This window comes from Pelophylax lessonae, assembly GCF_965119305.1.
Source record: "Pelophylax lessonae genome assembly, chromosome: 4".
NCBI lineage: Eukaryota > Metazoa > Chordata > Amphibia > Anura > Ranidae > Pelophylax > Pelophylax lessonae.
In genome coordinates, this window is record NC_138771.1 from 648,279,406 (window position 1) to 648,305,189 (window position 25,784).

At 44.9% G+C, this 25,784-nt stretch overlaps 1 protein-coding gene across 1 annotated transcript in view; it reads right to left on the bottom strand.

The window, feature by feature from the left end:
- Positions 1-509: 509 nt before the first annotated feature.
- The window catches only part of LOC309553006 (alpha-2,8-sialyltransferase 8F-like), a gene marked incomplete at both ends in the record, with an annotated part of 49,589 nt that continues 24,314 nt past the window's right edge, over positions 510-25,784 (bottom strand). The window contains 4 exons of the mRNA XM_082253909.1: positions 510-969; positions 4,702-4,788; positions 4,898-5,007; positions 6,369-6,510. Coding sequence (XP_082110035.1) covers positions 510-969; positions 4,702-4,788; positions 4,898-5,007; positions 6,369-6,510 — 799 coding nt within the window. The remainder of the gene's footprint in view (positions 970-4,701; positions 4,789-4,897; positions 5,008-6,368; positions 6,511-25,784) is intronic.

Genomic DNA, 25,784 nt, shown 5'->3' on the forward strand with positions numbered 1-25,784 from the left:
CTCTCAGGCGTCTCTTCTCCAGGGAGAATAAATGAAGCACTTCTAAACGCTCTTTGTAATTAAGGTCCCCCAATCAACTAATACATTTAGTTGCCCTTCTCTGGACTCTCTCCAGCTCCAACACATCCCTTCTGAGGACTGGCGACCAGAACTGGACAGAATACTCCAGATGCGGTCGGACCAGTGTTTTTTAAAGTGGTAATGCTGCAGGTATGCAAGGATCAAGATATTGGCTGGAGAGAGCCCATCAATTTGTCAAGCAGGAAGTGCAGAGACATGGCTTAAATCAGGTAGTTCATGGAAGGAGCAAAGGGTTCAAGGTTCAAGAGAAACAAGATAGAAGGCAAGATTGTCCAAGGGATCAGGTTGGGCACTTTCAAGGATCTCAGATGGCCCAATAAAAAGAGCTACAGCCAGATACTGCCAGATTCAGATCCTGAGACCATGTTTGACCAAAATCCTAATCTCATCCCTAATTTAAAAAATTGTTCAGCTGTATCACAAAAATATTAGCATTGTCCCAGGTTTAGACTCAAAGACCCTTGCACATGCATTTTTAAGAACCAATAAAATTCATCCGGCATTGAGTGAAATCCAGGTTTCGGAAGGACATTGTCATAGTAGTGATGAGGGATCCAAACTCCATTAAGGTCCTCAGAAAAGGGCCAGAATCCATAAAGCGTCACTCTCTCACAAATTTCAGCCGCCACGCTTGCCATCATAAGACCTGAAGACAGTCGTCGAAATTTGAGTCCCATACTTTTCCAGTGAGCAGCTAGTTTCCGGAGGTAGTCCGGGTTGAAGAAGAGAACTTTGCTTCTCATGTCAAAGTCTTTGATGGTGTAGAGCATCCGAAAGGAGACCTCTGTGTTCATCAAAAATGAGAAAGCTGGTAGGAGAATCAAAGAGGAGCCATACTTCTTCACCATGGTGATAAATGGTTTCCTCTCCTCCCTGAGACTGCTGAACCTAATGAAGGAGAAATAAACAATTGCATGTAAAAGGAATATTCATCTTCACTCACTCCCTTGACAGGTGTATATTTTTTATGTAGATACCCTTCATGTAGAGAAAAATATAGTATCTCACAAAAGTGAGTACACCCCTCACATTTTTGTAAACATTTTATTCTATCTTTTCATGTGACAATACTGAAGAAATGACACTTTGCTACAATGTAAAGTAGTGAGTGTACAGCTTGTATAACAGTGCAAATTTGCTCGCCATTAATGTCTAAACTGCTGGCAACAAAAGTGAGAAAACCCCTAAGTGAAAATTTCCAAGTTGGTCCCAAGTAGCCATTTTCTCTCCCCGTTGTCATGTGACTTGTTAGTCTTACAAGGTCTCAGGTGTGAATGGGGAGCAGGTGTGTTAAATTTGGTGTTATCGCTCTCACTCTCTCATACTGGTCACTGGAAGTTCAACATGGCACCTCATGGCAAAGAACTCTCTGAGGATCTGAAAAAAAGAATTGTTGCTCTACATAAAGATGGCCTAGGCCAGTGATGGCGAACCTATGGCAAGCGTGCCACAGCTGGCATGCATGGCCCTCTCTGTGGGCATCCCAGCTATACTGGGAAGCTGCCATTGCTGATGCCTGGGCTCTCTAATTCTCCCTCCCCCCGCACGACAGTGGCACTGTGACAAGGGGGGAAGCGAGCTTGGACTGTCAGTGTATTTCCCCGCTTGCCTCCCTTCTGCCAAGCAGCGCTGGACAGGGACAGAGCAGCGCTTGCAGAGAACGCCGCCCGCTCTGATTCCTCCTGCCTCCCCATTGGCTGCAGCCAAGCACCAATGAGGAGGTTGACAAGTGCACCATGGGATGACTATGGGGAGAGAGTGAGAGATCAAGATCATGAGAGAGATCATGAGAGAGACTGGAACAGCACACTGTGAGTCAGGGACAGAGGCTGCAAGGATACCCCCCTGCAGTGCCAGTTGCTGGCCTTGCCAAGGGCAACCGAGAGTGAGTGGACATTTGTTCGGAGGAAGTGTTGCTGTGTCGCTGGGATTGGGGAGAGGCCCTTGCGGCCATTATCTGTGGCTGTTATTAATTGCAGTGCTGGCACTTTAAAAAAAAAAAAAGTTGGTTTTGTGTCGCAGTTTGAATCAGTTAATACAGTGTGAAGATTCAATGGACATCTTGCTGGCTGCCTACGTCTTTTCTCCCATACAGACTGTATGTATGTGCCCTCTCTCCAGGATCTCAGAGAGTGCTTGGGATCGGGCCCTCGTTCTTTTATAGCACACAGGACCGGAGGGACGAACCCTGGGAGTTTGAGTAACCCCTAATTTCCCCACCGGGGCAACAGTAACCTCTACCTGCCTATAGGCGGTTGTACTGAAGTCGATCCATGGACAACCAGCCTACCAATAGATGGTTCCTACTGAACCAGCTGAAATTTGAACCATCTATGGCTGGCTTAAAGTGGTTGTTACCATAAAAAATGCTCCTGTTCCTTTGAAGCATGATCAGTAGCATAGTGCTTTTGCATTGTAAATTTTGATCCATGTATGGCTGCCTTTATAGCTGTATATCTGCAGTGTGAGATCATCTAAGGATCTGCTGCCTCACCAGATCTGGAGGGAGATTTGGTGATGCCACTATTGAGAGAGAAAGAGAGAGAGAGCGATAGAGAGAGAGAGAGGAGAAAGAGAAAGGATAGAGTGACTGATAATGAAAGAGAGAGAATATAGAGATAGAGGGAGAAAGAGAGAAAGAGAGGAAAGCAAGAAAAAGAGGGAGAGACCGACAGAGAAAGAAAGAGAGGAGAGAGAGGGAGAGAGCGAGAGCGACAGAGAAAGAAAGAGAGGAGAGAGAGGGAAAGAGCAACAGAGAAAGAGAGAGAGGAAAGAGAGTGAGAAAGCGATCGAGAAAGAATGAGAGGAGAGAGAGGGAGAGAGCGACATAGAAAGAGAGAGAGGAAAGAGAGAGGGGGAGAGAGCGACAGGGGAAGAAAGAGAGAAGAGAAAAAGGGAGAGAGTGACAGAGAAAGAGGGAGAGGGAGAGAGCGACAGACAAAGAGAGAGAGATAGAGAGCAACAGAGAGAGAGAGAGAGAAGAAAGAGAGAGGGAGAGAGCGACAGAGAAAAAAGAGAGAGAGAGGGAGAGAGTGACAGAGAAAGTAAGAGAGAGAAGAAAAAAAAGAGACAGAGAAAGAAAGAGGGAGAGAACGTGGGAGAGAGCAACAGAGAAAGAAAGAGACGGAGGGAGAGAGAGAAAGAAAGAGAAGAAAGAGAGAGACAGAAAAAGAGCGACAGAGAAAGAGAGAGAGGCAATGAGAGAATACAAAGAGAGAGGGAGAGAACGACAGAGAAAGAGAGAGAGGGCGAAAGATAGAGAGCAACAGAGAAAAAAAGAGAGAGAAGAAAGAGAGAGAGAGGGAGAGAGAGCGACAGAGAAAGAAAGAGAGAGAGAAGATAGAGAGAGAGGGAGAGAGATAGAGAAAGAGGGAGAGAGATAGAGAGCGACAGAAAAGAAAGAGAGAGAAGAAAGAGAGCAAGATAGAGAGAGGGAGACAGATAGAGAGCGACAGAGAAAGAGAGAGGGAGAAGAAAGAGAGAGGGAGAGAGCAACAAAGAAAGAGAGAGAGGGAGAGAGAGAGAGAAAGAGAGCAACAGAGAAAGAAAAAAAGAGAGAGGGAAAGAGGGACAGAGAACGAAAGAGAGCGAGGGAGAGAGAGAAAGAAAGAGAGAGACCCTAAAGATGTCAGATCCTGAACAAGTTAAGATGTAGACAATGCAGTCTGGAAATCTAATCAAGGAGGCACAGAAAGCCTTACTAGTCCAAGGAGAGTAGATTATGTCTGTGGGGTGACCAGGAGGTCCTGGAAGATGAAGTCCTTTTTCTGCTATGGTGTCCTTTAGGTTAATCAGCAGTGAAAGACACTCACTTTTAGAGACTCTCAGCACTAAAGCCCCTTTCACACTTGTGCAACCTAAAAGTCGTGAGATTTTGCCACAATTTTACCGCAATTTTTGTTGCCGCAATTTTGACAGGACTTGAATCAATGCCTATGTTTATGGACCTAAAAACACATTGAAATCGGACCAAAGTAGTGCCGGGACTACTTTGAAGTCGTTGCAGCTTGAAGTCACACAGATATGAACGGTACTCATTGGAAATCATGGAGTATGACTTGTCATGCCACTTTGCAGCCCCAAATCGCAGGACAAGTCGCACAAGTGTGAAAGGGGCCTTACCCGGACTTCACTTCTATAAAGGAGAGGAGGAAATTCCACATTCTACTGGGAGAAGAGGATTTAATAGTAAAAGTAGTTGATCAATATGTTACAGCATATTACAGACTAAGAGGAACATGAGAAAACTTGGAGTTATATATTCCCTACATGGACTAACCCCCTATCCCCTTTGTATTACCCCTTAACCTGACAACAATCCTGGACTCCCCCTATTTCCAGATATTCTCCTTGACTGCCTTCTCCCACCTCCCCCATATCCAATCTATAATAATTTATCAATTGCTTTGGCAATGCTGAAATTAATTGGGGCCAATGATAGCTTACCGCTGTGATTTACAAATATTGTATATGTATGTTTAAATGTAAGATATGCTAAGGACTGAGAAAGCATTTTGGGATTTGGAAAGCCAACAAATATGAAAAAAAAAAAATCTGATTATTAAAAGGTCCTTGTCTCTACTTCAGTTTATTCCATATTGTGAGGACGCCGCCACTTACTTATTAATTAGGATGCTCGGGTTTACAGTGACAAGATCAGTCTTTGTCCCCACATCCTTCGTCCAATTCAGGGGAGGTACATTTAACCTAAAAAAGATATAATGGGAAGAGATGAGGACTAATTTGGTATAAAAGGTAAATCACTCAACTAGTAACCACGTCTCATAAGCTGTCCCTTCAATATTTTTATTCTTACCGGAAAACAAAGTCGGCCCCATCAATCTCATTGCCACAAAAGCTATTATTTAAAATTCCACCATTACCCACCACCGCACAGCTTAGGTATGTCTTCTGGAAAGGAGACCTCTACAATGGGAGAGAGAAAAATAATAGTTTTAAGTGATACTAAATGTAGCACCCTCCTAGAATAGGTTGCTAGAAAGAGGTTGTGGGAAATGTAGTTCTTTTTTATTTTTATTTTTTTTTGGGGGGGGGGGGCTGCTCTGTAAACAGTGGAGCACATTTGATTAGTTTGGCTGCTCTGGGTCTCAAAGGCTGCAGGCTCAGACACGCTATTCTAGTAGGTTTTGGAATATAGGGCTAGAAGGGGGTCTGAACATTTATGACCTCTGAGCCAATCCCTGGGGGGTGGGGAGTGCCCAGCAGGAGGCTAAGAGGAGATAAATAGTCTAAAGCAGAGAGCAGCAGGGTTCTTTTCCCTAGAGATTCCAGGCTGATAGGACTGCTGGCCCTTCTAGGCCAGTCAGCAGAAGCCTGAAGAAAGATGCAGGGAAAAGAAGATGAGCCTACACCAGCAGAACTCAGAATGGGCAAAAGCAAACGATCACTGCTCGCCTACAGGGAGGCCAAAAACTAAATTTAGCTAAACACTACCAGCTTATTAGGAGGGCGCTACAAAAGTATATAATGCTGATAACATCATTCTGTGCTCTGCTTTGCTGTGTTCCCTGTTCTGAGGTTCAACCTCCCCCTGGTAGTCGTTTGTGGATTCTGCATTTGATGTATGGCTATTCTCGGCTAATGCATATTAGCATATAGATCCCAACCGTTTTACTTGCTAAATCATGCTGTAGGACTTTATTATCCCCAGCTGGACACTTGCTTTGGCGCCTCTGAACATTGTATTTGACTTCACCAGTACATACTGTACAAACTATATGCTTTTGTTTCTATTCTGCACCAGTTCACTTTTTAGCGTTACAGTTTATTATTTAGTTTTTTCTCCACGAGATAGGAGGACTAATTTTCCTACATCTCCTCTGTGGGAAACCATCCTGACCGCTTACTGCAGTCCCAGGTTGCCTGGTGGAATGGGACAGCCTGGGAATTCAGGGGGTGGGGGCTCTGCAGTGCTGTAAAAGTGATTGGGTGTAAAACATCCCATATCACGTTTACAGGAAAGATGATAGCTGACTCAAAATAAAATGGTACCTGGATCCTGGCTGCAGCTATGATTCTGGTATAACACTTTGCTGCCCAAGATGTTTATTTACTGTATGTACGCTGGTTTAACCAAACGGTTAAAGTGACCCATACTATTCCTCTTGTTGTCCCATTTAACCGTACCGGTGTGGAAGCTGTTGTAAGATCTTTTTTGCTCTCTCTGTCTCTCATGCGAAATCTCTCTCACAAATCCTGGATAGCAGCTGTGAAAACTGTACGTAAAAATTAGGTTTCCCTTCAGAAAATTTCCCTCCCACACTCACCTTTGGAAAGAGATTATAAAGTCTCTCAGTGATATTTTTGGTTCGTTTTTCTGCCTCGTAATGAATAATATGTCCAATCGGAGTGTTCTCCTGTGTCACAATCATTGAGTAGGAGGCATTGCAACATTTTTGGAACTTTGACCTGAACAAGATGTGAAAGTAAGCATTAAATCCTGGGAGCTACAATCATCAAACCTACTGATTCAGCTGCCTTTATTTTAAGTGTATATTTTAAAGGGGAACTTGTCAGGGCAACATAATGGCTGCCATTGCCAAACTGTTTTTCTTAACTAGCTTCTTTCTTAACTAGCTAACGAAATTGAGGAATTGGAGCTGCTGATACACAAAGTTTTGACTTTGTGGGTATATCAGAAACTTGGTTTAACAGCTCACATAATTGGTCAGCATCTATCCAGAGTTAGTCATTGTATTGGAGGGACAGGGAGAGTAGATGAGGAGGAGGGGTTTGTATGTATATAAAAAATAATTTGTTAGTGAACAAGAGGGACGACATTGCAAATAGGGAAAGGGGGCGGTTGAATCCTTGTATGTGGAGCTTCAAAGGGAAGAGACAAGCGGGAAATTCATAGTGGGGGTATGCTACAAACCCCCTAATCCGAAGGATGAGGAGGAGTTGGCCCTCCTATCACAGTTAAAATGCAAAAAACAAATGATTATGATGCTCTATAGTGGACCATGAAAGGCATTAATTGAGTATCCACCCACAGCTGAGAGGAACACCTGGGTACCTTAACGGTCCCAATACTCAGAACAAACAACAAAAGAACCTCTATGTGGAGCACTAGGGGATGTGAGTATGTCCAGCCCAATCATAGTACATGTGTTCACACTTTCTGGCTGTTAAAAGTGGGCTGTTGATTGTAGTTCCACAAAATGGAAACAGTCACCATGGATGATGATGATAAATCTAAAAGATTTATTGTAAGTCAGATAGAAATAAGAGTTCCAAAAGAAGCTGTAATTGGCTGTAGACAATGTACCATGACCCTGAACAATGATCCCGTAGGACTACACCAGGTGAGGACTGGCAGCCTTAGGCCTGGGGGCAAGACCAGTAAAGTGGCCCATTGAACCATCGACTCAACTCACCATCCATGCCCACCTGTTTTTATAATGGATATTGATGTTATGAAGCAAGACAAACATGATGCAATGGGGTAACATAATTTAACCGGGAACCTAATTGGATCAGTAGTCCTCTTATGAACGCCTTGTGCGTGTTCCAAAGGGTGGAGGGGGAAACTTCTGGTGTGTGGTTTAGGTGGAAAAACTCTTGTAAGTTTTTCCGTAGATGTTTTAGGGTGTCAGGGTCCGAGAGTAAGGAGTTGTTGCATTTCCAAATAAAGGTGGAGGTGGCAGGTGGGCTGGTGGATAGGGTCATGTGGACAGCGGCGTGATCTGACCAGGTGATGGTGGAGATGGAAGAATCAACAAGGAGTGGTAGTGTGGCAGAGTCGACCAAAAACATGTCGATCCTGGAGTACGTGTTATGGCTTGCAGAGAAGAAAGAGTAGTCTCTCTCCTCCGCGTGCTGATATCTCATAACATCGTGGAGCCCTTCTGAGTGTAGTAGAGCGGCTAGAGAGGGAAGTTTAGAGTGTGGCCTAGCCGAGGAGTCCAAGGCATGATTGGCTACGAGATTAAAATCCCCACAAATTATCAATTTACCTGACCTCAGTTTCATAGCTTTTGAACACAGTTTGCGCAGAAAGGATAGCTGACGTACATTGGGGGCATATACGTTAACTATGGTATATACACGGTTATCAATAGTGCAATTAACAATCAAATAACGGGCTTCCTTGTCCTCCACCACTCTGGAAAGGGAGAAGGACAAGGAATTGCTAAAAGCTAACATCACACACCTTTTTTTTTGCAGTAAACGAAGCATAAAACACATGTGGGTAATCCGGGTGGGTGCCCCGGGGAGCGTTTCCCAGGAGAAAGTGGGTTTCCTGTATTGCTAAAACGTCTGCTTTAGCTGAGCATGCCTCTTTCCACATCGAGTGGCTTTTCGCGGGGTGGTTCAACCCCTTAACGTTCATGGACAAAAAGTTAATAGGCATCGGAGGTTATAAAAGGATCCAGGATAATCATGGATGTCCCAGCAGCAGAGGGGTGTAAGGAGCATGCGAAGAAGTGGGGGGGGGGGGGGTCTGAGCCGGTCCGTGCAGGGCCCAAGGTGTGTAGAAGGGGGTAACAAAAGTGTACCTGAGGCGTTCTTCCCGGGTGGCGGAAGGTAGGGCCCGCTCGAGGCCATAGGATAGGTAGTCCTGGATGTTCTGCGTTGACAGTGCTTGGGGTGGTAGATGGAGGAAGGCTCAGTACGGCTAGTTGTTCGGAAGCTGCGGAGGAGGGTGAAACTGCATGCATATAAAAAGTAAGGCACAATCACTTGCACGGTATGGTTAGCGATGAGGGACTCATCCAAACAATAGAACAAATGGGACGAACAGACAAACAAACATTTAACAGGTAAAAAAGACAAATGGGTAGCAGGGGCTACAAAATTTTCAGAGGGGTAAAAGAGCACGGTGTAGAGTGCTACTTTAAGGCAAGCAAGGAGGGCTTGGCACGCCCGTTAATGTTGGACTGTGAGTGTCACTTTTGGCGACTGCAGGATCTTGAATTTCTTGACGCCACTTGCCATTCAGGTTTCACGCGGGGTGGTAGCGGAGGCATAACACGGGCAGATGAGGATTCTGGGGCATCGGGTACAATACCCCATTGGCGAAGAACCCGTAGTCCTTGGTCTATGGTGGTGACCTGCGTGTTCGAGCCTTGGTGAGTTATACATAATTTTGCAGGATATTTCCATTTGTAAATTATTTTATGGTTGCGAAGCGCCTTGGTGATAGTATTGAGGTTGCGGCGTTGCTGCAGTGTATACTGGGAATAGTCTGGCAACACTTGGATCGTCGCCGCTTGCTCCGGAAGATGATCTCTACGTCGGAAAGCTTCCAATATCTTTTCCTTAGCTTGGAAAAAATGTATGCGGAGCAGAACGTCTCTAGGGACATCCTGCGGAAGAAAGGAGGGCTTTGGGATTCTGTGAATACTGTCTATGGTTAGATCCGCATTGGTTAAGGCAGGAACGACCAGTTGAAAAAGGTCACGTACAAAGTTCGGGAGCTGGTTGGGGAGGACAGTTTCTGGAATGCCACGAAGCTTTAAATTGTTATGCCGGGACCTGTCCTCCAGGTCGGCAAGTTTGGCTTGGATGCGGTCAATGTCAGTCTGTTGGGCTGTATGAGAATCCACTAGGGCATTGTATGAGACAGCAAATTCATCCATCTTGCATTCCACATTATTAACCCTTTCGCCCAATCCATGTAACTCCTTTTGGCAGTAAGCTATGGAGGATGATACAGTGGCTTGCATTGATTTATGCATCATGGACAGCATGTCTCTTAAGGCAGTGTCAGAAATAGGCTGTCCTGTGGTAGGGATGGAGGCAAAGGGGTCTGGTGCAGGTACATAGGCCCATGCAGAGGCTATAGCAGGGTCTTGGTCACTCACCTCCATGGATGTAGAGCGGGCTGTGTGGTGGCTGTCTTCCCACCGAGGCTTCGATTTGGCCGGGCTGTGAGTAGATGGCGTGGAGGGTGAGGAGTCTGCAGAACGCTCCGGTCTCGATTGCTTGTTCGCATCTGCTGTGTCTGAGCGCGCCGGTGACGTCACGGCTGCGACATGGCTGGGAGACACTAGAGGGCGGGTGTCGCTAGCTTGCTGCGGGGCTCCGGCGCCATTTTTCAGTAGTCCCGAGTCCGCCGGGTGAAAAAAATTCGGACAATTTGCGGACTGCTGGCGAGTCTAACTTCCTCCGCGACATGATGCGAGGGTGCCTCGGGTGTTCCCCCAGAGATCTCTGTAGGTTAGGCAGTCAGACACTCACATGGATGGGCCGTAGATGCGGTTGTTAGCGGGCATGCGGCGGAGCTCCCTCTTCAAGCGGCCATACTGTCCAGCGGTCGCCACGCCCCCCAATGGGGTAACATAATTTAAAGTTAATAGCAACAAAGGAGGTTTAACAAAAATACATGACATCACGCCAGGCAGGCCTAGGAAGCTCCTGTCGGGTGGAGATCACTCTGCCTGATAGAGAAGTGACTGTGTTAGTATTGTGCCAGCTGGGTGCAGGAGCGTACTCTGCACACCGATACCAATCCGCTGCAGCTCTGCAAATATAACATTGTGTAGTGGCGACTGGCAGCTGTATACAGTGTCTGGCCCCTACATTAATTCAGCCCTGAGGGTGGCCTTTCTACCTGGCTTTAGAGCAGCCTGGGGGGCAATTGCCACCCTGCCCCCCTTCCCAGTCCTCCCCTAGACTACACATATCAGAAACCCAAACACTGTATGAAAGGCAGGAAGTAATCTGCCCGGGAAGAAACTGACCTGTCTCCACAGTGTGATGAGCTGTCTTTCCATGGTTTGTCACAGTGAGCTGGAAATGATGTTAAAAAAACAGAAAGGGGAGAGCAGCTGTATCACAGGGAAAAGTCGTCATAATGGGGGACTTCAACTTTCCAGATATTGACTGGTTAGAGGGAACGTGTGACGGTATCACTATATCTCACCGCCTTGTAATTCATTAATCCCCAATAGTTGAAGAATTCCCAATTCGCCAAATAAGAAATCGCTGGTATCGCTGAATAACTCCACACATGAGCCAAAGCTGAATGCTGGAACCACTTTAGTGGAAGCAACCACAGGCATTCAAAACTACAATTTCTTTTATACCCTGCTCCCATACAAGGGAGACACCCACAACAAATATACATTAACCAATAACACCAAGGTTACAACCCACAAAAAATCCTCCCCTCTGTCTGTGATGTAATTATGGTACACAATGGTTAACATAATTATCACAGGCAGGAAAAATGCAGTTTTACCCGCATGCTGTAACTATACTATACATCCAATCTTTATACAAATACATATTCACAATCAATCAATTCAGGGGAACAACATATTAAAAAATGGCAGGAATCAGACCAGGGGTTCAAAAGTTATTAAAAGTCTCTTTGGCCTTGCTGTATACATGGCTTTTCTGTCCAAAACCGGTTCTACACAGTCTTTTGTCCTGGAGACAATTGAGAAGTGATCTCCCAAGGACAGAGGCAAGACTCCATTAGCCACATGGTAGCAAAAGACAGCAAAATACATGAAACTATATAACTATGCGGCTATTGCATAAAACAGGTACATTCAACATATCCCCAGAGAGCTTAGATCTGAGCACACATCATTAAAGCGGTAGTATACCGCTTTTTTTGACTTTTAACTACAGGTAAGCCTATAATAAGGCTTACCTGTAGGTACAATTAATATCTCCTAAACCTACATGGTTTAGGAGATATTTGCTTTGCACGCAGCCACTGATGCGTGCGGCACATGCGCTCTGAAGGTACGGCGGACCTTCAGAGTTCCTTGCTGGAAAAATGACTCCCGCACGCATGCGCGAGAGTGGCGTCATCGCGGCTCTGGCCAATCAAAGTGCCAGAGCCGCCGAACCTGAAAGAGACGCCTAAGGGATCATGTCAGCTCCCACAGCGGTGTCCTGGGGTCCGTGTCGGGGCTTCATTCTAAGGTAAGTGTTTCATAATGAGCTAGTATACTAGCTCATTATGCCTTTGTCTTGCAGGTTTTTTTTTTTTTCTTTGAGTTTACTACCGCTTTAATGGTTGGCGCTCAGATCACATACATACAGATTAAACAGCAGGGGAAAAACAAGTGTTTCAACATGGGACCATAATCACATGGTAAGAGGCTGGCAAGTAGTCCTCTCCAAGTACTCGTGGCCAACTCAAAAGAGGGGAGTTTGTCACAGACATATAAACGAATACTCAATATAGTCTTTTAAGCAGGGAGAGGAAAACATGCGAACAGACATAGAAGGGCATCCTTCACAGAACGGCTAACTCTTTAAAGATGCGGAGATACGGGACAACTTGGGAACCAGCGATCACATTATAATTTCATTCAGCATAAATCATAGGAAAAGAACACAAGAGCCAACTTTTCTAAACTGCGCTCAATACTACAAGATAATAAATGGTACTAAATCCTAGAAACATTGAACACTGAGGAAAAATGTGAGTGCTTTAGGAACATATTAAGTAATGGTATCATCCAATGTATTCCAATGAGTAATAAATATAAAAGAGCGAAGGGTAAACCTGGGTGGCCAAACTTTAATGTAAAAAGACATATTAAAGAGAAAAAAAAAATGGCCTTCAAGAAATACTGTATAAGGCCGAGGGGTCATTGTCAGCAATCCAACACTCCAGGAAATGCAATAAAAAATGTAGCAATGCACTCAGGGGAGCTTAAATATAACATAAAAATCACATAGCGTAGGAGAGTAAAAAAAAAAAAAAAAAATCCCAAGAATTTGTTTTAATTATATCAACAGCAAAAAAGGGAAGTCAGAGCATATTGGCCCCATAAAGGATGATGATTAACAGGCAGGAAGTTGGTTACAAATGATAAGGAGAAGGCAACTGTACTAAATGCTTTCTTCTCATTTTTTTAAACAGGAAAAGAAGGGATATAACAACCATGACTGTATTGTTAGTACCATGCCACAGGATGTAACTAGAAAAAGACTAGAAAAGCTTAACATAGATAAATCACTAGGAACTAAAGGATTACACCCGAGAGTCCTCAAAGAGCTCAGTCAGGTTATAGCCAGACAATTATACTATTTTTATGGACAGCATACTGACAGGAATGGTACCAGCTGATTGGTGAAAAGCCCACATGGTACCAATAATCAAAAAAGGGCAGAGATATATTCCCAGAAACTACAGGTCTGTCAGTCTAACATCAATAGTATGTAAACCGTTGGAGGGGATGTTAAGGCACTATATCCAAGAATTTTCTGATGAAAACAGTATCATTAGGAGTAATCAGCATGGGTTGATGAAAGGTCATTCTTGCCAAACTATTAACATTCTACGAGGAATGAGCTGCCGTCTTGATATGGGAAGGCCAGTGGATGTGGTGTATCTGGATTTTGCAAAAGTATTTCATACAGTCCCCCATAGATGCTTAATTCACAAACTGAGGCCTGTAGATATGGACCAAATGATTTGTACATAGATAGAAAACTGATTACAGGGCCATGTCAAAAGGGTGATACATACCATATACTCAGACTGGTCTAGAGTGGTAAGTGGGGTACCCCAAGGCTCTGTCCTGAGACCAATTCTGTTTAATTTATTAATAAATTATATAGAGGATGACATAAATACCCCATCTCAGTGTTTGTTGATTACACAGAGCTAAGTAGGGAAATAACTTCACAACAGCAAAACAGGGGATTTACTCCAGAGATAAAGTGATAATCCTGTCACTTTATAAAACTCTGGTTTGGCCACATCTGGAGTATTCTGTCCATTTCGGGTCACCAATCCTCAGGAGGGAGGTGCTGGAACTGGAGAGAGTCCAGAGAAGGGCAACAAAGTTAGTAAGGAGACTGAAGGACCTCAGTTACACAGAAAATCTACAAGCACTAAACCTATTCTTTCTGGAGAAGAGACTTTTGAGAGGAGATATGATAGCAATATACAAATACCTCAATGGCAATTCTGGCATAGGGAAAATACTATTTAGTCTCAGGGGGTGTAAGAAGACACAAGGCCACTCAATGAAACTGGAGGAGAAGCAGTTTAACCTTAAACTGCATAGGGGGTTTTTCACTGTCAGGGCGGTAAGGATGTAGAACTCTCTTCCACAATTGGATGTTGTGACGGTACTAACCATCACTATGAGTGAAAGACAGATAATTAATGGTTTGGATTGCTTCAAATGGCACAGTAATATTTTTCAACCATATCTTCATATAGAAATATGAAGATTTAATACCACCTTACACAGTTTATTCCATGTGCTTGTCTGTGAGAGAGACACACAGACTGTCATTGGCAGACTTCCCTATTGTTTGTGTATTGGGAGGGAATGTGGATTGTGCCTGTCTCATTGTTAAATGTTAATGACCTCACATTGTTCTGTCTGCCTTAAGATAGGCTTATTATGGGATGTATGTGTGTGTATGTGGATTTGCTGCTAAGGGGAGGGAGGATTGTCCCACAGTGTATATCTTTGTATACACTGTATTGGAGTGTAAAACTCTGTTTTCATTGGATTGTGAATGTCAGGGCCTGTTTTAAACACGGTCCACCTGGGCGGTAACCTTGTGGGGGAAAATTGTATACAAGTCTGTTTCTTGTTCAATAAAGTTGAGTTATACTTCACACTAAATTTAAAGTCCTGTCTCTCATTGGGAGAATATGTTACAAGGGATTGCTATGTCCTTCATACTCCCTTGGATAATCACTAAGCTCTTGTAAGAGCTTGTGTAAGAGCTTGTTCCTGTTCCTGCTGCACTCTCTGGGGAAAGAGAGGTTCACCCACGGGAACCTGGAGCCTTGTCGTAGGTCCAGAGTGGGTAGGAGACGGCGAGACCCTAACCAAGCTGCGGCGGTTCGTGGGGTCTGAAGTGGTTACGGTGTCTGGTGGAGTGCTTGGAGCCCTCGGGAAGCACTAGGAGCATCCGTCAACAGAGGTGCCCGGTCGGGGTGTAGGTCGATCCATTACATTGGTGGCAGCAATGGGATTCAAACCCACGCCTCCAGAGAGATTGGCGGTTGATCCGTTACAGATGTATCAGCAGGAAGTATTGATAGTTTAAAAAAAAACTCTTGGACGTACATCTTAGCGAACACAGTAGGCAGGGATACAGGAAATAATTATCAACATTCACACCTACACAGGTTGAACTGGATGGACAGGCGTCTTTATTCAACTTTACAAACAATGTAACTATTGAGACCGTTGCAATCATACAAGTATGTCACCATACTTTCACTTTCTCTCTCTACAGTATCTCTTCTTCTTTCTCTCCTGCTCTTCCTCTCTTTATTTTATCTCTATGTCTGTGTTTACCCTCTCTCATTCTCTTTCTCTGCCAAAGCAAATGAGGAATACCTACTGTATGTGGGTGGATAGGAAGTAGGTCCACGGACATTTTTACGGGTAAGGGATAATATAAAGTGTGCATGAGATGAGTCCAGGTAGAGAATATTTAGATCCATAATTTCATACATCCCTCTCAGACATACTGTAACATATGGTGAGAGCAGAGAATCTTTTGAGATGAGTGTTTTTCTCTCTGTCCTCTAACCTTTTCTGTGTCCATCTATCATTTAATTTTCTCGCTCTCTCTCTTCTCAGAGTCAGACTGGGACACTGGGTCAGATCAGAGGAAATGAGAGTGGGGACCCAACTTTATAGTGGTGCACAAAGAAATCCATTGCAAATAGTGGGTGTGGATTAATGTGAGTAGCTAGGGAAAAAAATGCTCTTTTCATGGTCATTGTTTGATGGTGACAGTCCAACACTTTATACAATGCCACCATAGTACATTATATCCTGATTCATAATACATTATATCTAGGGAAGAGCAAAACATACCTGGGTTTGGGTCATGGGAGGTTCTGTGCTAACGTTTGAACATTTATTCGAACCCTGTTAAAATCAAGGGCAGGGGAATCTTTAAAATAAGTTCTGGACATGTTCAAGGCTACTAGGCAATGAAATTGTCTATCACAGGTCATAGGGGTCTGGACATTGCATTGGTGGATATGTATCATAGCAAAAAAAAAAATCAAATATTCTGTTCAATGGAGATTAGCAATTTTTTAAAATGAAACAGATTTTTTTTTTTACAAAACTCCTTTAAATTAGATGCTGGGAGATGCCCTAAACCTCCATAGGAAGTGGCACACCTGTAAAATACATGCACTGTATTATCAAAAGTACTGGGACGCCTGCCTTTACACACACAAGCTTTAATGGCATCCCAGTCTTAGTCCGTAGGGTTCAATATTGAATTGGCCAACCCTTCACAGCTATAACTCTTCTGGGAAGGCTGTCCACAAGGTTTAGGAGTGTCTATGGGAATGTTTGACCATTCTTCCAGAAGCGTATTTGTGAGGTCAGGCACTGATGTTAGATGAGAAGGCCACATCAGTGCTTAGAACTATATACACTCCAGTATATAAACACACTTTCCTCTTCTACCTCCAGTGCCATCTTGATTGCAGAACAACTCCCAGGACCAGCTAGCACAGGTTTCAGATCCAGTACTGTCTCAGCTACATCTGGGTAAATGCCCTTTGTAGACAGGGATCGCGGGCCCCTATGGTGTAGAAAAAAGATAGGAGTCTTTGTTGCTAGCTGTCCTATCTGTGGCTACTGATCCCAGCACCACCTCTTCAGGCACTGCTAACCCTCCGGGCTGTAGCTGCCTCTTTCTCCTGCTCGTGCCACCACAGTCCTCCTGACTGGCTCTACATCCATCCCAGATGGCACCTTCCCAGTCCTTTCAGGTGTGCCTCCCGGTTCTCCTGACTGTGTGTCACTCACCAGACCTCTAGGCTGTTCTTGTTCCTTCTGGAGACTTGCCTGGCAGTGTTCTCCCACTGTCCTCTGCTTGCTCCCGTGCCTCCTGGCCAGGACACCTCCGTGTGTCTTAAAGAAGTTCCTGTCTGCATCCAAGCCCAGGCCCAAGATCACCCCCTCCCAGACTGGGGAGCTCCCTCAAAGTCCACCGACAGCCTAGCACTCCATCTTCAGCTTCCACCCAAACAACTCCTACCTAGCTGGGCTGACCCAGAGTATTTGAGGGGGCCTGCCCCCTGCCAACTCAAGTTGAGGATTGGCCAGGGCCTTCAGAATACTGCAGGCAGCTCCACCTTACCTCCCCTCCCATTCTTCTGGAAGTTTCCAGAACGTTCGAGAAGTAGAGGGGAGGTCTCAGGGATGCTGCCTGTGAGTCATCTACCTCTATGTGGATCTCTGCCCAACGCTGGAAAAACACAGACAAGCTTGGTTGCGAGCCAAGCCTGCACAAATTTACCTAAACTTAACAGAAGAAAAGCTATCTACAAATCTAGCACACTAGAGGGTGCTACACCAAAATAAAGTGCAATGTGTTTGAGCTGTAAACCTATTCAAAACAAATGTGCAATGTAGTAAAAATCAATCCATCAAAAATTGGCAATAAGTGAAAAGTCCTTCTTGAAAATTCAGTTCATGACTTCTTCTATATCATTAAGACCAATCTTCAATATGGTACGTTATCACCATCCTCAATGTATTAAAAACACCCAGAAGTGCTCAGTTGGATGTCTAATCACCAGAGGACCATAACCCATTTCGCTAAAAAGAGGGTCAAATATCACCTGTGTTAGTATATCTCTTTTAGTTCCTTCCTGCCCCTCTCAGGAGTTTTGTATATCTCTCCTCCTCTCCACCATAGCACCACATAAATGCAAAAAAAAAAAGGGGGAACCAATAGCTTGATACCATTTACTAAAACATGGTATGCCTACATTTTGAAGTGCCTATACCCGCCACTAAGAAACACCCGCATGGAATATTCTGGAGACACCATCGCCGCCGAGCTCACGCTAAAGAGCTGGCGTGCGTTCCACCTGGAACATGGAAGTGACGTGACCAGAATACTACACCTCAACGTACATTTCGTCGTCTGATGTCTGAACTTTACTGTATATGTGACATTAGTTTAGCATTTAGTATATACATTTTAGCTACCCCTCATAAATACACCTGCTGCCTGCTGTCTGCCCAACCTGGGGTCTGCTGTCTCTGCTGCCCTCTGCTGTTCCAGAAGATCGGATCCTTCTCTGGCGATACACCTGCTACCTACTGCCACCGCTGATGGAACATCTTACAGGCACTCATAGCTCGCTGTGCTCTCACGACCATAATCGCAACTTCAGTGGTCTCAGAGTTGGGGCTGTATGAGGGACCTCTGCACGTCAGGCTCCACTGTAAAGTACGTGACATCCGCTATGTGTCTCTCATAGAATTTTTTAGCTGCCCTGACTGTGTTCTTACACTTCTTGTTGCATTCCTTGTAGTGTTGGGATGCTGACAATGCCCCCTCCGCTTTATACTTTTTAAAGGCCATTTTTTTCTCTTTAACTACTTCAATACAGTGCACTTTCACCCCCTTCCTGCCCAGGCTAAAGCCCCGTACACACGATCAGATTATCAAACGATCTGTCGTCCATTTTTTGTGGCATGCTAGTCTGATGTGGAAAGTGAAGAGGTTATTTTCATATGAATTTTCCCATACGACAGAATTCTACTTCAGAAGTGATGTCATGTGCTGGATTGTTTTGTATGTGTTCTTTCGTCTCTGAGCATGCCTAGTCTTGCTCTTAAGATTTTTTTTCATCGAAATCTGTATTAATATGACAAAAATCAGACGTTGTTTGACGGATGACAAAAATTATATAGCCTGCACATCAGGATTTTGTCAGCCGAAAAGTCAGAGTCGGCTGTCGAAAGCACCATACTAACAATCCAAAAATCGACAGATCGGTCGTCGGATGAATTTTCCCTACAGATTTTCTTATCGTGTGCTTTCAGCACTGTCACACTTTGAATGACAATTGCGCGGTCATGCTACACTGTACCCATATGACATTTTTATCACTTTTTTCACACAAATAGAGATTTATTTTGGTGGTATTTAATCATCGCTGGGTTTTTTATTTCTTACAAAAAAAAAAAAAGGTAAGACAGAAAATTTTGAAAAAAAAAAAATTATTATTTTCTGCGAGTATGCAGTATTTTGAAAATAAATCATTTTTCTCCTTCACTGATAGGCTGCACTGATGGGCACTGATAAAGTGGCACTTATTAGCACTGATGAGGTGGCACTTATGGGCACTGATGAGGAGGTACTAATATGCCGCACTGATTGGCACTGATAGGTGGCACTGATAGGCGGCAGTGATGAGCACTGATAGGTGGCACTGATGGGCACTGAGAGGTGGCACTGATGGGCACTGATGGACGGAACTGATCAACGGCACTGATGGGCACTGACGGACGGCACTGATGAACACTAATGGGCAGCACCATCAGTGCCCATAGTGCTGCCAGTCGGTGCCTAGATGAGCAGGCACTGATGGGCACTGACTGGCAGCACTATGGGAACTGATTGTGGGCACTGTGGGCACTGATTGGCACTGTTTTTCACTTTTTTGTAATCAGGGCACTGATGATCAGTGCCCTGATTACCTGTCCTGGTCTCCCCTGTGAGGAGGATCACATGGGTAAAGAGCCATGTCATTGGCTCTTTACAAAGATTGGGGTCGCACCGTGTCCTAGTAACACGGCGCGCCCATGATCGACGCACTGCATGCCCCCGGGGGCACGCGAGAGAGTCTGTTCTGGTGCGCCATCATATGACGGCGTCCCAGAACAATGGTTGCACCACTCCACTGTCATTTGACGGTGGGTGGGCAGCAAGTGGTTAAACTCTTGCCGACCGCCCAACCTACATTTACTGTGGCTTGAAGGCTCCTCTGCGCAGAATCACGTACAGGTAAGTGCAGCCGGCGACCTGCTCCAACTGTGATTGGACACAGGGGGAGCCAATCAGCAGGTCTTGCGGACCCGATGTTGACTGGAATCCACCAGTCATTCCCGAGAGAGGCAGAACAGCCGTTCTGTAAGTAGGGAAGATAGAGATCCTGTGTTTCTGCTAAGCATCCCCACATTTAACCCTTTAATCGCCCCAATGTCAAAAACCTTCCCTGCCAGTGTCATTAGTACAGTGACAGTGCATATTTTTAGCACTGATCACTGTATTAGTATCACTGGTCCCAAAAAAATGTGTCACTGTGTGTCCAATTTATCTGCCGAAATGCCGCAGTCGCACTTTAAGTCGCTGATCGCCACCATTACTAGTAAAAAAAAATACATAAATAAAAATTTAATTAAAAAATTCCATAGTTTGTAGATGCTCTAACTTTGCGCAAGCGAATCAATATACACTTATTGAGATTTTATTTTACCAAAAACATGAAGCAAAATAAATATTGGCTTAAATTGATGAAGAAATTAGATTTTTTACATTTTGTTATCGGATGTGTTTTATAGCAGAAAGTAAAAAATATTGTTTTTTTTTTTTTTTCAAAATTGGCAGTCTTTTTTGCCTATAGCGCAAAAAAAAAAAAAAACGCAGAGGTGATCAAATACCACCAAAAGAAAGCATCAATGTTATTTGGGTACAGCATCCCATGACCACCCAATTGTCAGTTAAAGTAATGCAGTGCTGTATTGCAAAAAATGGCCTGGTCATGAAGGGGCATAAATCTTCTGGAGCTAAAGTGGTTAATATCTTTTTACGTTATAGTTTAGCCACCCAGGTTTAACCTTCGCTCTTCTATATTTATTGACCATTGGAATGCACTGTGTAATACCTTTTTTTATGTTTCTAAAGCACTCACATGTTTTCTCTCTGTTCAATGTTTCCAGGATTTGGTCCCATTTAATGTCTTGTAGTATTGGGCGCAGTTTGGAAAAGTTGGCTATTTTGAAATTTAGTGTTCCTGTATAGTGATGGACGAACATCGGACGGGGCGGTTCCCGAACGCGATCCGCAAACTTTCTCAAATGGTCGCGAACCGCAAGTTCGCGGCGGACCCCATGCACTTTAATGGCAGGCGAACATTAAAAACATCCAGGTCATATTTGCAGCCACAAAATACTTACTAGCTGTGCACACATAGTCCCATAACATGGACACTGACATACCAGAAGTATTGCTATTGGAAAAGTTGCCATAAAAAAAATATATATTTTTTTTCAGCCAAAAAGTGTATTTATTTTTTTTCCAAATCAGCCAGAACTGACAGCAGCCGGTAAATACCTGTCAAATGCATATAGGGTCCATTTACACGTCTGTAAAATGGGTCCGCATCCGTTCCACAATTTGGCGGAACGTTTACAGACCCATTGATTTTCAATTCCAGTCTGAAAAATTAGGCATTCACAGAATAAAGAAGTAAGTGTCGGCCAGTACAGGCCCCAAAAATTAGCAAACAGGCATTCACCTGACAGCAAAGAACTTTGTATTCTGTGGCTGGAGGTACATTAGGCATTCACAGGATACAGAAGTAAGTGTCGGCCATTACAGGCCCCAAAAATTAGCCCACAGGCGTTCACCTGACAACAAAGAACTTTGTATTCTGTGGCTGGAGGTACAACAGGATACAGAAGTAAGCGTCGGCCATTACAGCCCCCAGAAATTAGCCCACAGGCGTTCACCTGACAGCAAAGAACTTTGTATTCTGTGGCTGGAGGTACATTAGGCATTCACAGGATACAGAAGAAAGTGTCGGCCAGTACATGCCCCAAAAATTAGCCCACAGGCGTTCACCTGACAGCAAAGAATTTTGTTTTCTGTGGCTGGAGGTTGCTGTGTGGAGCAGGGACAGACTGTAGCAATTAGGCTTTCAACGAACATAAAAGGCCTTTTATGCCGCTGTATTTACTTAAGACAGGGACCATGAATTGTTATGGGTGGTGGCAGATATTTGTGGCCTGTCATGAGGAATTTGAATCAAACATGGTCTACTGGTCACATGTGTTGAATTCCTTTCGAGATCCATGCCTCATTCATTTTTAGAAATGTGAGGTAGTCAACACTGTCATGATCTAGGCGAGTGAACTTATCGGTCCCGATCCCCCCTGCTGCACTGAACGTCCTTTCGGACACTACATTGGACGAGGGGCAAGCCAAAATTTCCATTGCAAATTGTGTAAGCTCTGGCCAGAGGTCAAACCTGCTCACCCAGTAGTCAAGGGGTTCATAACTTCTCAGAGCGTCCACATCAGCCGTTAACCCGATGTAATCGGACACCTTTCGGTCTATGCGTTCCCTGATGCTGGAGCCTTTGCAGTCAACGCATAAGTTGCGTTAAGCCCAACACTCACCTTGGGGCGATCCGCTGGACGGATGGAAAATAGGGTTTACATCCGTCCAGATTTGACGGATCAGATCGGATGTCAGTGGACATGTCTCCGCTGACATCCGATGCCCCATAGACATGCATGGGGAGACCGTTCAGATCCGCAAAAAAACGGACAGTCGGATCTGAACGGTCATTGGAACACCACTATGGAAGGTCCTAGGAAGAACATTTTTCTCACAGAAGAGCATCCCAGAGCTGTATGGCCATGTTCAGTGGCAAGTGAATGTATCTCTGGCACACAGTGTCGGTACAAAGATACATCTGACCACAGACACATGGTCTAGCAAACACTGGCAGGGAAGGTATAACTTTTACTGCCCACTGGGTGAACCTTCTGACGGCCGTCAAGCATGTAACCTGTGGCACCCGTGTAGATTTGGTTTTACCGCCATGGATTGCATGCAGGCCTGCCTCTTCTTCTCCTCCTCCTTCTCCATCCTCCCTCTCCTCCTCGGCTGACTCCTCATTTTCCTCTGCTACAGTCTATTCTGCTGCGCCACCCAAGATCCCCAAAACCTATTCGGCATGCCAGGTGAGACGTTGCCATGCTGTGCTGTGTCTGTTGTGCCTGGAAGCCAAGAGCCACACTGGTCCTGCACTCCTTTCAGCTTTGCTTTCACAGGCAGATCAGTGGCTGAGACCACTCAATTTGACAGTTGGTAAAGTGGTGTGTGACAACGGTGTCAATCTGCTGAGCGCGCTGAAACAGGGCAAAATTACACATGTGCCATGCATGGCACACGTCCTGAACTTGGTCGTGCTGCAATTCATTGTCAAATACCCTGGGGTCCAGGACGTCTTGCGGCAGGCTAGGAAAATCTCAGCCCCGAAGATCTCAGAAGATCTTACACAGCCATGGCTCGCCTTGCTGACATTCAGCGGCGACACAACCTGCCCGTCAGACGTCTTATTTGTGACTGCCCGACGCAATGGAACTCAACCTTGTATATGTTTGATAGGCTGTTCCAGCAGAAACGTGCAGTTAACGACTACCTGTACGAACTCTGAGGCAGGACAGGTTCTGGGGACCTTGGGTTTTTTTTCACCACGCCAGTGGCTGCTAATGCGCGACGCATGCAGACTTCTGCGGCCATTTGATAGGATCACCAAACTGGTCAGTTGCAGCCAGGGCACCATCAGTGACATCGTACCTTACGCCTTCTTTCTGGAGCGTGCATTGCGTCGTGTCATTGATCAAGCCGTCGAGGAGCAGGAAGATGAGGAAGTCGCGATGCTGGATGAATATAGAAAGCATATTTTAGTGGATTTGTATTGTGCAGCATTGTGACTGGTGGGCGGTTCTGCAGCGATACTACAACTACAAAGAGTGACAAACGCAATAAGAAAAAAGTATTTTAACTGTTGTGATAGACCAGTGGCCCCCAAAACGACAGATTGAAGCGGGGGTGTAATATAACAATATGCTTTCATAATTGTGTATTTGGATACTGCAGAAATTTTGCCTCTGCATCATCAACGTCAGCTTCCCCACCACTAACATTAGAGATCTCGGAGTAGGCAGCAACAGCGGGGACCAACCTCCTTCGGCTGATCTGGGTACTGTCGTCAGAGTGCTGAGTGGAGGCTTTTGCTACCTTCTCTACCTGATCCGATGCCAAGAATGGCTGCGCATCGTAAATATCTTGTGATGGATCAGAAAATAATTCCTGTGACTCAAGCGGAGGGTATATGGTGGTGGTGGTGGTGGTGTCTTTGGGGGTGCACACAGCAGAGAGTGAAGAGGGTGCAGATAGAGAGAATGAGGAGGGTTCAGAAGAGGAAGGCCGTTTGAGCCATTCAACCAAGTCTGGTGCGTCCTTTGACGTAATCGAATGCACCTTCTGCAACTTCCCACTTTGGCTCCGGCCTGGTGCTCCTGCCCTAACCCTACCACCCCTGTGGAAGGGCCTACCTCTTCCTCTGCCTGTCATTTTTTAAATGACCCTGTGACAAAAGTCTCTAGAGAAGCGCCGTATATGTGGTAGAAGGTAAATAACACCCGCTTCAATCTGTCGTTTTGGGGGGCCACTGGTTTATCACACCAGTTATGAAAAATATTTTCTAGTATCTTTTGTTACTGTGTGTAGCAGAGTTAACGCAGCAAAAGAGGCAAAATTTCTGCAGTACCCAAATACACTATAATATGCTTTCTATATTAGAAAGTATATTATAAGTGTATTACACCCCTATATACTGCACACCAAACAATAGTACACCTATACCAGTCCTTTAAAGGACTTTTGTGGACCTATTACCGAGCGATTTTTGTCACTCAGTGCCAGTTCACACTGATGCGATGCAGGAACACTGCCAATATATCTGCAGCACAGGCAGTTCATACTGCCATATGCGATACGATGGGGGTGTCAATTCAAAGTTAACGACACCCCCAGCTCAGATCGAATATCACAGTGCAATCTGACAGATTGCACAGAATCGGATCCCACTGGTGTGAACCACCATGCGATCTGATTCTGCTGCGGACCAAAAAAAGGGTCCTGTGTGTGTTCAGTGCGATTGCGGTGCGAATTCAGCCATACAAACTGTATGGCTGAATTTGCACCGCACAGACATCGCATGTAATTTTAGGAGCAGTGCACTCAGAGTTACATGCGATCTCTGTGATTGCATCAGTGTGAACCAGAACTGACAGTCTGTCCCTGCTCCCCACAGCAAACCTCTTCTTACACTGACAAAAGACAGAATATAGACAGTACACCTGTACCAGTCCTTAAAAGGACTTGTGTGGACCTATTACCAAGCGATCTGTGTCACTGACAGTCTGTCCCTGCTCCACACAGCAACCTCTCCCTACACTGACAAAAGACAGAATATAGACAGTACACCTTTACCAGTCTTTAAAAGGACTTTTGTGGACCTATTACCGAGCAATCTGTGTCACTGACAGTCTGTCCCTGCTCCACACAACAAACCTCACCCTACACTGACAAAATACAGAATGTAAAATGGCAGCCAGGTCAGGTCTATTTATAAGGTAGTGGGTATATCCATGTAATGAAATGTCTCATTTGGCTGTCCTGTTCCACCTGATGGATGTGTCATGGGTCAAAGTTCTTCACAATGTAAAAGAATATGGCGGCGGACAGCGAACGAGCAAAGTTCGCCGCGAACTGACCGCCGGGCGAATCGCGAGGCCATCTCTATTCCTGTACTACCTTTGTGCCTTCTTTTACTATGATTTATGCTGAATTTAATTATCCTGTGATCACTAGGTTCCAAGTTGTCCCGTATCTCCACATCTATGACCAGATCTGATTCATTGTTTAAATATTAGGTCTAGCAATCCATTCTTTCAAGTCGACATTTAAGAAATGACAAACCTTTAAAAAGTGAGCTGTCCCTTCTGCCCAATTGATATCTGGATAGTTGAAGTCTCCCATTATGATGTCATTTCCCTTCCTCGCCATCATTTCTAACTGTGATAGCAGTCTACGCCCACCCGGACGTAACGCGTACGGGGGATGGTCACATGATCCACGGCCGTAATTATCCAGGAATCAACACA